The 12,698-nt window shown below is 43.5% G+C and overlaps 1 protein-coding gene across 1 annotated transcript in view; it reads right to left on the bottom strand.

Moving 5' to 3' along the window:
- LOC124260413 (Fanconi anemia group A protein homolog) overlaps window positions 1-12,698 on the bottom strand; it is a 48,594-nt gene that overhangs the window by 11,829 nt on the left and 24,067 nt on the right. Inside the window, exons 12-20 of the mRNA XM_046694716.1 lie at window positions 11,823-11,964; window positions 11,137-11,270; window positions 10,172-10,282; window positions 9,321-9,416; window positions 9,084-9,149; window positions 3,052-3,137; window positions 2,019-2,079; window positions 1,300-1,426; window positions 315-455 (exon numbers count right to left, since the gene is read on the bottom strand). Coding sequence (XP_046550672.1) covers window positions 315-455; window positions 1,300-1,426; window positions 2,019-2,079; window positions 3,052-3,137; window positions 9,084-9,149; window positions 9,321-9,416; window positions 10,172-10,282; window positions 11,137-11,270; window positions 11,823-11,964 — 964 coding nt within the window. The remainder of the gene's footprint in view (window positions 1-314; window positions 456-1,299; window positions 1,427-2,018; window positions 2,080-3,051; window positions 3,138-9,083; window positions 9,150-9,320; window positions 9,417-10,171; window positions 10,283-11,136; window positions 11,271-11,822; window positions 11,965-12,698) is intronic.

The following is a 12,698-nucleotide window of genomic DNA, read 5'->3' on the forward strand; positions in this document are numbered from 1 at the left end:
ATCACGACGGAGTCACCAGCAATGTGCTTCGCATTGTACCAACGTGGGGAATCGAACCCGTGACTTCGACGTGACGAGCAAATGCTTAACCACTAGGCTACCCCACCGCCCCAATATCTGATGGATACAGTGAAAGAAATTCTGTCACTTTTGACAAAATACTTTTGCAATTCTGGAGGTATGGTCAATACTGAAAAACCCCTGACAGCCCTGGTGATCACCCTGGTTTTCCCAATGATCCTCTGTATGTTTACATGACAATCACAAGAAACTACTTCACATGCTTCAGTCACAAACTCCCAGCAATTAGTCACCTCTCTGTCCAGTGGGCTTGTTTTGTCCCTCTGTGCTGACCACTGCATTGTGGAGTTGGTCCAGTCGGAAGCGAAGCTGCTCCATTGGTGCCATCAGGGCATCTAACATGACATCATCCTGACTGTCGACATCAAACACACCTTCAACAGAATCGAGGAGTGAGTGGGTGAGTGAGTGAGTGAGTGAGTGAGTGGGTGTTTGAGTGAGTGAGTGGGTGATTGAGTGAGTATGTCTTTATGGAGTTCCTAGCAATATTCCAGCAATATCACCACCAGGCGGGGGGACACCAGAAATGGTATTCATACACTGTATCCATGAGAGGACCCCGATTGGCTCAGTATTCAGCAGTGTTAAGAATTCTCTGTCTGATATTATAAGAGGGTGATGGCGACTGACTGAATAATCAGGAATGCATGCTGCCATAACCATCATCATACAAGTGGTTAAATCAGTCTGGCCTTCAAATTATATTCCGCCTTGACACTGAAGGATGATGTAATTCCACTGCTTAAATTTGCTAAATTTGTCATGGGCAATGACATTATGTACATACGACTACATCACTGCACTAAATACATGTGCAAGAAATATGTCCATCTAAAACAACCCATCTTAGCCATGGCATTTCACTGTTGATCAAACACTGCTTTATATTCCATGTGTTGGTTTGTTATCCATTGGTTTATCTTTTAACTTTAATTGTTTATATACATTCCACCAGTTTTGAAGAACTGGGTTAGAACTGGTCTTCAGCAACCAATGCGTGTTGTGAGTAAGAACTTAAGTTTGTTTCGGGATTCGGGCCTGTCAGGCAACCAATCGCTGACTTGGTTGACACATGTCATCGAATCCCAATCAATGCTCATGCTGATCACTGGATCGTCTGGGTCATTATTCGATTATTTACAGACCGCTGCCATATAGCTGGAATATTGCTGAGTGCAGCGTTAAATACCAACCAAACAAAACAGAAGATTGAATGACCTTCCAACAGTTGCTTGGACTCTGTGCGGCAGGCTTCTTGGTACTTGGTGTACATGGATGCTGGTATCTTGTCAGCCTTCCTCAGTGATGCGATCATCTTCATCCGGATGTCAGGCTTGTCTGGCAGCTGAAGCAGACAGCAGTAACATAAGTGAGTGAGTAAGTGAGTTTATTTTTAGGAGCCTTTTAGCAATATTCCAGCAATATCAATGTACCAGCAATGGTCTAGCTTTTCATTTCAAAGACTGAATGAAGTAATAACTTGATTCAAGCAAGAACTAAACCTTCAAGCAAGAACTAAACCTTCACTTCCAAGGGGTTGTGTCCTGTCCTGCATCAACTGAAAGCAAATGTGGTTATGTCGCTTCACCCAGCAGTGAATGGGTACCCGGTAGTATGACTTGGTAACACGAAGGCAGCTTGGATTGAGTACTCTCCAAGGAGCTGAGAAAGAATGAGTGCTCACTGATCCATCGACTGGGTAAAACTAATGGAGCCACATGAGCATTTAGGTAGTGAAAAAAGACAACATTATTGCTAGTATTATTATCATGTAGAAGCAGTTGTATGTATTCCTTGAAGAGAAATGCAGTGAAGTATGGGTGTTGCAGAAATATCACCTCTCCATCAACCTCCATGACTGAGGCACAGTAAGTGGAGCATACAGAGACCAGAATCTAGTGATAGGACCATGTTACCTTCTTTACGTATCATCTTACATGTCTGGGTTTCAGCAGCGATCGCAGATACTTTCCAACAAAGTAGGGCTTCCTGAAGATGCTGTAATATGGAGATAATACAGCATTAGAGGTGAGGTGAGGTGAAATTGGGTTTAACGTCGTACTTGAGAATATTTTGCTCATATGACGACGTGCATGCGTGTGTATGTGTATGTGTGCTTGTACTGGCCCAGACTTAAGCTGGTTTTATAGTGGTAGCCCACTGAGATATCATGCCGCAGTGAAGCATGAATACCCCACTCAGACACATTATACTGACTCCGAGCCGACCAGTCCTTGTTGTACCCAATAATGCCGAGCGCCAGGCAGGGACCAACAAGTACCATATTTTAACGTCTTTTGGTATGACGCGATCGGGGATCGAACCCGCGACCTTCCGCTCTCCGGGCGGACGCTCTAACCACTACACCACGGAGGCGGTTTACAGCATTAGAAAAAGAATACATGAATACAGGAGTGTCTGATAACACAGGTAACAATTTCCTGACAGTGTGTATTGTCATCAGTTATAGAGGACTGAGGTTATGGGCCTCCAAAAGATTATAATTATTCAATAAGCTTGTGTTGAAAACTCAACACAAGCAAAACACAAATTTGTCCGCTTGAATGATTTCATAGCTTTAATGTTACAGCATTGGCTTTTATAAGTTGATCTCACAAGACAATACAAATGTGACATCACTTGGAAATTGGCTAGTAGCTACAATCAAGGACATGAAATTTCATGGTCTTATCCCACAATACAGGCAGTGGTGAGCGGTGTTGTAAGGTGTCTTTGAGTGACTGCAGTATATGGGTACCCAGTAGGTGTTGACTTTAACATGACTGTCACCTCTAAGTGCATGTGTACTGGCTGCAGAACATAAATTCTCATCATGGTTTGGTTGGTGTTTTATGACCCACTCAGCAATATTTCAGCTATATGGTGGCGGTCTGTAAATAATCGAGTGTGGACCAGATAATCCAGAGATCAACATCATGAGCATCAATCTACACAATTGGGATGTCTAACCTAGCTTCCATGACTGTGGTTGGTACTTTGCCGGTGGCCTGGAAGGCTGACAGGGATCTTTCTACATCAGCCTCCACTGGGTCTGCCTGTATAAGGAACAGAAGCCATTATCACCTCAATGTTCATCTGTAATACTTCAACAAACGTCTAATCAAACACTGGAATATAACCGTATGTAAGCAGTAAAAGGAAAATAATAAAATCTTCTTGATTAGTAGAATTATTTAAGGTCAGCTCTCCTTGTTTCTTGTGAGTTCCAAATGTGTCCTGAACCAACGTCAGACCCTGATAGCTAGGGGACACAACTCTACACGGCACATCAAGCTTGTATGTATGTGTCAGACCCTGATAGCTAGGGGACACAACTCTACACGGCACATCAAGCTTGTATGTATGTGTCAGATCCTGATAGCTAGGGGACACAACTCTGCACACAAGTTTCTAAGCTTGTATGTATGTGTCAGATCCTGATAGCTAGGGGACACAACTCTACACGCAACTTCTAGCATGTATGTGTCAGATCCTGATAGCTAGGGGACACAACTCTACACGGCACATCAAGCTTGTATATATGTGTCAGATCCTGATAGCTAGGGGACACAACTCTGTACACAATCGTTTCTAATATGTATGTGTCAGATCCTGATAGCCAGGGACACAACTCTGTACACAAGTTCAAGCTAATATGTATGTGTCAGATCCTGATAGCCAGGGGACACAACTCTGTTCACATTCTAACATGTATGTGTCAGATCCTGATAGCCAGGGGACACAACTCTGTACACAAGTTCTAGCTTGTATGTATGTGTCAGATCCTGATAGCTAGGGACACAACTCTGTACACAAGTTCTAATCAAGCTTGTATGTGTCAGATCCTGATAGCTAGGGGACACAACTCTGTACACATCAAGCTTCTAATGTATGTGTCAGATCCTGATAGCTAGGGGACACAACTCTGTACACAAGCTTCTAATATGTATGTGTCAGATCCTGATAGCCAGGGGACACAACTCTGTTCACAAGTTCTAACATGTATGTGTCAGATCCTGATAGCCAGGGGACACAACTCTGTAACATCAAGTTTCTAATATGTATGTGTCAGATCCTGATAGCCAGGGGACACAACTCTGTACATAGCAAGTTCTAACATGTATGTGTCAGATCCTGATAGCCAGGGGACACAACTCTACTCTGTACATCAAGTTCTAATATGTATGTAGCCAGAGGACAATCAGATCCTGATAGCCAGGGGACACAACTCTGTACACAAGTTCTAACATGTATGTATGTCAGATCCTGATAGCCAGGGGACACAACTCTGTACACAAGTTCTAAGCTGTATGTGTGTCAGATCCTGATAGCCAGGGGACACAACTCTGTACACAAGTTTGTATGTATGTGTCAGACCCTGATAGCTAGGGGACACAACTCTACACGGCACATCAAGCTTGTATGTATGTGTCAGATCCTGATAGCTAGGGGACACAACTCTACTCGCACATCAAGCTTGTATGTATGTGTCAGATCCTGATAGCTAGGGGACACAACTGTACATCAAGTTTCTAGCATGTATGTGTCAGATCCTGATAGCCAGGGACACAACTCTGTACACAAGTTCTAACATGTATGTGTCAGATCCTGATAGCTAGGGGACACAACTCTCTACACGCACATCAACTTGTATGTATGTGTCAGATCCTGATAGCCAGGGGACACAACTCTGTACATCAAGTTTCTAATATATGTATGTGTCAGATCCTGATAGCTAGGGGACACAACTCTGTACACAAGTTCTAACATGTATGTGTCAGATCCTGATAGCTAGGGGACACAACTCTGTACATCAAGTTTCTAACATGTATGTGTGTCAGATCCTGATAGCCAGGGGACACAACTCTGTACATCAAGCTTCTAATATGTATGTGTCAGATCCTGATAGCCAGGGGACACAACTCTGTTCACATCAAGCTAATATGTATGTGTCAGATCCTGATAGCTAGGGGACACAACTCTGTTCACAAGTTCTAACATGTATGTGTCAGATCCTGATAGCCAGGGGACACAACTCTGTACACATCAAGTTCTAACATGTATGTGTCAGAACCTGATAGCCAGGGGACACAACTCTGTACACAAGTTCTAACATGTATGTATGTGTCCTGATAGCTAGGGGACACAACTCTGTACACAAGTTCTAACATGTATGTGTCAGATCCTGATAGCCAGGGGACACAACTCTGTACACAAGTTCTAACATGTATGTGTCAGATCCTGATAGCTAGGGGACACAACTCTGTACATCAAGTTCTAACATGTATGTGTCAGATCCTGATAGCCAGGGCACACAACTCTGTACACATCAAGTTCTAACATGTATGTGTCAGATCCTGATAGCCAGGGGACACAACTCTAACTCTGTTCACAAGTTTCTAATATGTATGTGTCAGATCCTGATAGCTAGGGGACACAACTCTGTACACAAGTTCTAACATGTATGTGTCAGATCCTGATAGCTAGGGGACACAACTCTGTACACAAGTTCTAACATGTATGTGTCAGATCCTGATAGCTAGGGGACACAACTCTGTACACAAGTTCTAACATGTATGTGTCAGATCCTGATAGCTAGGGGACACAACTCTGTACATCAAGTTTCTAATATGTATGTGTCAGATCCTGATAGCCAGGGGACACAACTCTGTACACAAGTTTCTAATATGTATGTGTCAGATCCTGATAGCCAGGGGACACAACTCTGTACACAAGTTTCTAATATGTATGTGTCAGAACCTGATAGCCAGGGGACACAACTCTGTTCACAAGTTCTAACATGTATGTGTCAGATCCTGATAGCCAGGGGACACAACTCTGTACACAAGTTCTAACATGTATGTGTCAGATCCTGATAGCTAGGGGACACAACTCTGTACACAAGTTCTAACATGTATGTGTCAGATCCTGATAGCTAGGGGACACAACTCTGTACATCAAGCTTCTAATATGTATGTCAGATCCTGATAGCTTGGGGACACAACTCTGTACATCAAGTTTCTAATATGTATGTGTCAGATCCTGATAGCCAGGGGACACAACTCTGTTCACAAGTTCTAACATGTATGTGTCAGATCCTGATAGCCAGGGGACACAACTCTGTACACAAGTTTCTAATATGTATGTGTCAGATCCTGATAGCCAGGGGACACAACTCTGTACACAAGTTCTAACATGTATGTGTCAGATCCTGATAGCCAGGGGACACAACTCTGTACACAAGTTCTAATATGTATGTGTCAGATCCTGATAGCCAGGGGACACAACTCTGTACACAAGTTCTAACATGTATGTGTCAGATCCTGATAGCCAGGGACACAACTCTGTACACAAGTTCTAACATGTATGTGTCAGATCCTGATAGCCAGGGGACACAACTCTGTACACAAGTTCTAATATGTATGTGTCAGATCCTGATAGCCAGGGGACACAACTCTGTACACAAGTTTCTAATATGTATGTGTCAGAACCTGATAGCCAGGGGACACAACTCTGTACACAAGTTCTAACATGTATGTGTCAGATCCTGATAGCCAGGGGACACAACTCTGTACATCAAGTTTCTAATATGTATGTGTCAGATCCCTGATAGCCAGGGGACACAACTCTGTACACAAGTTTCTAACATGTATGTGTCAGATCCTGATAGCCAGGGGACACAACTCTGTACACAAGTTCTAACATGTATGTGTCAGATCCTGATAGCTAGGGGACACAACTCTGTTCACAAGTTCTAACATGTATGTGTCAGATCCTGATAGCCAGGGGACACAACTCTGTACATCAAGTTTCTAATATGTATGTGTCAGATCCTGATAGCTAGGGGACACAACTCTGTACACAAGTTCTAACATGTATGTGTCAGATCCTGATAGCTAGGGGACACAACTCTGTACATCAAGTTTCTAACATGTATGTGTCAGATCCTGATAGCCAGGGGACACAACTCTGTACACAAAGTTTCTAATATGTATGTGTCAGATCCTGATAGCCAGGGACACAACTCTGTTCACAAGTTTCTAATTGTATGTATGTGTCAGATCCTGATAGCTAGGGGACACAACTCTGTTCACAAGTTCTTCTAACATGTATGTGTCAGATCCTGATAGCCAGGGGACACAACTCTGTACACAAGTTCTAACATGTATGTGTCAGAACCTGATAGCCAGGGGACACAACTCTGTACACAAGTTCTAACATGTATGTGTCAGATCCTGATAGCTAGGGGACACAACTCTGTACACAAGTTCTAACATGTATGTGTGTGTCAGATCCTGATAGCCAGGGGACACAACTCTGTACACAAGTTCTAACATGTATGTGTCAGATCCTGATAGCTAGGGGACACAACTCTGTACACAAGTTCTAACATGTATGTGTCAGATCCTGATAGCCAGGGCACACAACTCTGTACACAAGTTCTAACATGTATGTGTCAGATCCTGATAGCCAGGGGACACAACTCTGTTCACAAGTTTCTAATATGTATGTGTCAGATCCTGATAGCTAGGGGACACAACTCTGTACACAGGGAGTTCTAACATGTATGTGTCAGATCCTGATAGCCAGGGGACACAACTCTGTACAAGTTCTAACATGTATGTGTCAGATCCTGATAGCTAGGGGACACAACTCTGTACACAAGTTCTAACATGTATGTGTCAGATCCTGATAGCCAGGGACACAACTCTGTACACAAGTTCTAACATGTATGTGTCAGATCCTGATAGCCAGGGGACACAACTCTGTTCACAAGTTTCTAATATGTATGTGTCAGATCCTGATAGCTAGGGGACACAACTCTGTACACAAGTTCTAACATGTATGTGTGTCAGATCCCTGATAGCCAGGGGACACAACTCTGTACACAAGTTCTAACATGTATGTGTCAGATCCTGATAGCCAGGGGACACAACTCTGTACACAAGTTTCTAATATGTATGTGTCAGATCCTGATAGCCAGGGGACACAACTCTGTACACAAGTTCTAACATGTATGTGTCAGATCCTGATAGCCAGGGGACACAACTCTGTACACAAGTTCTAACATGTATGTGTCAGATCCTGATAGCTAGGGGACACAACTCTGTACACATAAGTTCTAACATGTATGTGTCAGATCCTGATAGCTAGGGGACACAACTCTGTACACAAGTTCTAACATGTATGTGTCAGAACCTGATAGCTAGGGGACACAACTCTGTACACAAGTTCTAACATGTATGTGTCAGATCCTGATAGCTAGGGGACACAACTCTGTACACAAGTTCTAACATGTATGTATGTGTCAGAACCTGATAGCTAGGGGACACAACTCTGTACACAAGTTCTAATATGTATGTGTCAGATCCTGATAGCTAGGGGACACAACTCTGTACACAAGTTCTAACATGTATGTGTCAGAACCTGATAGCTAGGGGACACAACTCTGTACACAAGTTCTAACATGTATGTGTCAGATCCTGATAGCCAGGGGACACAACTCTGTTCACAAGTTTCTAACATGTATGTGTCAGATCCTGATAGCTAGGGGACACAACTCTGTACATCAAGTTTCTAACATGTATGTGTCAGATCCTGATAGCCAGGGTACACAACTCTGTACACAAGTTCTAACATGTATGTGTCAGAACCTGATAGCCAGGGGACACAACTCTGTACACAAGTTTCTAATATGTATGTGTCAGATCCTGATAGCCAGGGGACACAACTCTGTACACAAGTTCTAACATGTATGTGTCAGATCCTGATAGCTAGGGGACACAACTCTGTACACAAGTTCTAACATGTATGTGTCAGATCCTGATAGCTAGGGACACAACTCCACACGTACATCAAGTTTCTAATATGTATGTGTCAGATCCTGATAGCCAGGGGACACAACTCTGTACACAAGTTTCTAATATAATATGTATGTGTCAGATCCGGTTAACTGGGGGACACAACTTTGTTCATCGCGTTTCAAGCGATGGCATACACACCTGCTTGCTGCTGGTGGAGTTGCTGGAACTGTTGTCATATATTCCTCCACTGATCTCACATGATTCCTGTAAATTAGAAAACATGGCGGGTAAATGACTCTCACACAAACACGACATGGTCATGTCGTCATCTTCATCACGTTACATCCGAGCATCACAATACACTCATACATAATCTTTGTGTATCCTGACTAATACATCTTCAAGGGTTGTCCCTGGCATCAACTAACAACTCACCTTCAGGTCCGCTAGTCTTGTTTTGGCAAGTGTGATGTACTCGGTGAGGAATGGCCGACATTTTGCTGGTACATGTGGTGGCCTGAGAATATGGACCTTGTCGACAAAAACACAACAGTCAGAAACACAAGTCTATGACACAAGTCATGTGTTAATCTGTTTATACTGTAGGGGAGAGGAGTGAGTGAGTTGAGTTTGACGCAGCACTCAGCAATATTCCAGCTATATGGCGGCGGTCTGTAAATAATCAAGTCTGGACCAGACAATCCAGTGATCAACAACCTAAGCATCGATCTGCACAATTGGAAACCGATGACATGTGTCAACCAAGTCAGCGAGCCTGACCACCTGATCCCATTAGTCGCCTCTTACGACAAGCATGGGTTACTGAGAGCCAATATTCTAACCTGGACCTTCATGGGTCTGTAATGAGAGAAAGGGCCAGTGAGGGGAGAAATGGGGGCTACATGTGGGGTTAGAGGGGGGTCGAAACATAGAAATGTTACATCAAATTGAGGTGGGGAAGGGAAAGGGCAGCAATATATGATGCAGTCCTCAGGCCAATCTAAGCCCATGTCTTAAACTTATAACCACTCCATATCAAAAACCTTTAGATTTAGGGGCCACAAAACTCAAACTTCCCAACAACACTCACCAAGTACACTTATAATTTCCACACACCGTAGCAGGTTGTAACAGATTCACAGAAGGAAACTGTCAGGTCCTGGTCATTGATTAATAACGGCAAAAACAGGGCTCATGAATAAATATTGAAAGTTTGACAAATGTAGACAGAATAATTTCTTGAATGTAGAATAGTTCCATTACCACTGACAGCCATGTTGTCTTACTTTGAGGTGTGGGGCAGACTCATAGGGCACAATGTTTGTCAGGAACTTCATCAGGAAACTAAATGATTTTTTGGTGGAAGCAGGGCTTTTGCTTGAATCACCAAATGTTTGCTGAAAATAAAAGAAGATATAAATCAGTGAGGCAAGTGGAAACTTTACCTCTTCAGTCAACATCACTATAGTCAGAAAGACATTTAATTACGGCAACAATCCAACAAATATTCACTATGGGATGGGGGAAGGGGGTTGAGAAGAGTGAGTGAGTGAGCAGGTTTAGTTTAACGCCGCTTTAGCAATATTCCAGCAATATCATGGTGAGGGACACCAGAAATGGGCTTCACACATTGTACCCATGTAGAGAATTAAACCTGGGTCTTCGGCATGACAAGCGAATGCTTTAAACACTAGGCTACCCCACCGCCCTGTGTTTGGAAGAGAAGACATGTTGCTATGGCAACAACCACACAAGGCTATCTTGTACTGGGATGGAGGGATGGGGGTTGAGAAGAGAAGACATGTAACTATGGCAACAACCACACAAGGCTACCTTGTACTGGGATGGGGGTTGAGAAGAGAAGACATGTAACTATGGCAACAACCACACAAGGCTACCTTGTACTGGGATGGGGTTGAGAAGAGAAGACATGTAACTATGGCAACAACCACACAAGGCTACCTTGTACTGGGATGGAGGGATGGGGGTTGAGAAGAGAAGACATGTAGCTATGGCAACAACCAAACAAGGCTACCTTGTACTGGGATGGAGGGATGGGGGTTGAGAAGAGAAGACATGTAACTATGGCAACAACCAAACAAGGCTACCTTGTACTGGGATGGGATGGAGGCTGAGAAGAGAAGATATGTAGCTATGGCAACAACCAAACAAGGCTACCTTTGTATTGAGGTGGTTGGACAAGGGCTGACAAGAGCAGACAGGTAACTATGCAACAATCAAACAATCCTACCTGGAACCAGTCCTGGTAGTGTGGAAAGACATGGAGACCCTCCAGACAGCTTTGTCTGGCCAGCAGGAAGGCAATGATAGTGCTCTCCATGTCAGCATTCTCCAACCCTTCCGACAGCAGGCTGTGGATGTGACCTGCAGGAGCATGAGTGAGTGAGTGAGTTATGTTTAACGCTGCACTCAGCAATATTCCAGCTATATGGCAGCGGTCTGCTAACAATCCAGTCTGGACCAGACAATCCAGTGATCAACAGCATGAGCATCTATCATGTTATTGGGATACGATGAGTCAACCAAGTCAGTGAGCCTGACCACCTGACCTTAGTCGCCTCTTACGACAAGGTTTGATTACTGAACATCAATTCTTACCTGGATCTTCACGGGTCTGCAGGAGGATGAACAAAATATAAAAATACATATATGTAAGTGCATATACTCAGGGGGTTTTGGATATAGGATATATCATCATGTGAGCAGGTTCTTTCAAAATCACATCACAAGGTTGACGTCAATGATTCTGCTGCCAGGATATGATGACACACAGAGTCAAAACTTCTTGCGTCGCCCAACGGCTCTTCATATTTATACTTCATGTGTTCTTGTCAAAATGAGTGATAAAAATACTCCTGCATACAGCTTACAATTCTCAGTATGGCCAAAACTTAGTATCATCAACTGGGATCTTACCCTGCAGGAGTCTGGAGGCGTCAGGGAAGCACACGAGGAAGGTTGCTATGAAGGACAGCACGGTCTGCCAGTTCACCTCCTGTCTCTCCAGGATCCTCTGTAAGACCTCCAGGATCTCCTTCGACTCAAACGGCAGAAACAGCTGCAGGCCATACAAAGAACATTTGAATCAGTGTACAGGTCAAACAGTGTACATACCATACAGTTTTACACCATACAGTACAGGTCATACAAAGAACATGACATTCAATGAAAATGTCATACAGGGTACAGGTTAGATACAGCATTCACGTCATACAGGGTACAGGTAAGATACAGCATTCACGTCATACAGGGTACAGGTAAGATACAGCATTCACGTCATACAGGGTACAGGTAAGATACAGTATTCACGTCATACAGGGTACAGGTTAGATACATCATTCATATCATACAGGTTAGATACAGCATTCACGTCATACAGGTCAGATACAGGTAATATACAGGTCAGATACATTCACGTCATACAGGGTACAGGTTAGATACAGCATTCACATCATACAGGGTACAGGTAAGATACAGTATTCACATCATACAGGGTACAGGTCAGATACAGCATTCACATCATACAGGGTACAGGTCAGATACAGCATTCACATCATACAGGGTACAGGTTAGATACAGCATTCACATCATACAGGGTACAGGTCAGATACAGCATTCACATCATACAGGGTACAGGTAAGATACAGCATTCACGTCATACAGGGTACAGGTAAGATACAGCATTCACATCATACAGGGTACAGGTAAGATACAGCATTCACATCATACAGGGTACAGGTCAGATACAGCATTCACATCATACAGGGTACAGGTAAGATACAGCATTCACAT

Source organism: Haliotis rubra, unplaced genomic scaffold (assembly GCF_003918875.1).
Source record: "Haliotis rubra isolate DU_JTF1 unplaced genomic scaffold, ASM391887v1 Scf761, whole genome shotgun sequence".
Lineage (NCBI taxonomy): Eukaryota > Metazoa > Mollusca > Gastropoda > Lepetellida > Haliotidae > Haliotis > Haliotis rubra.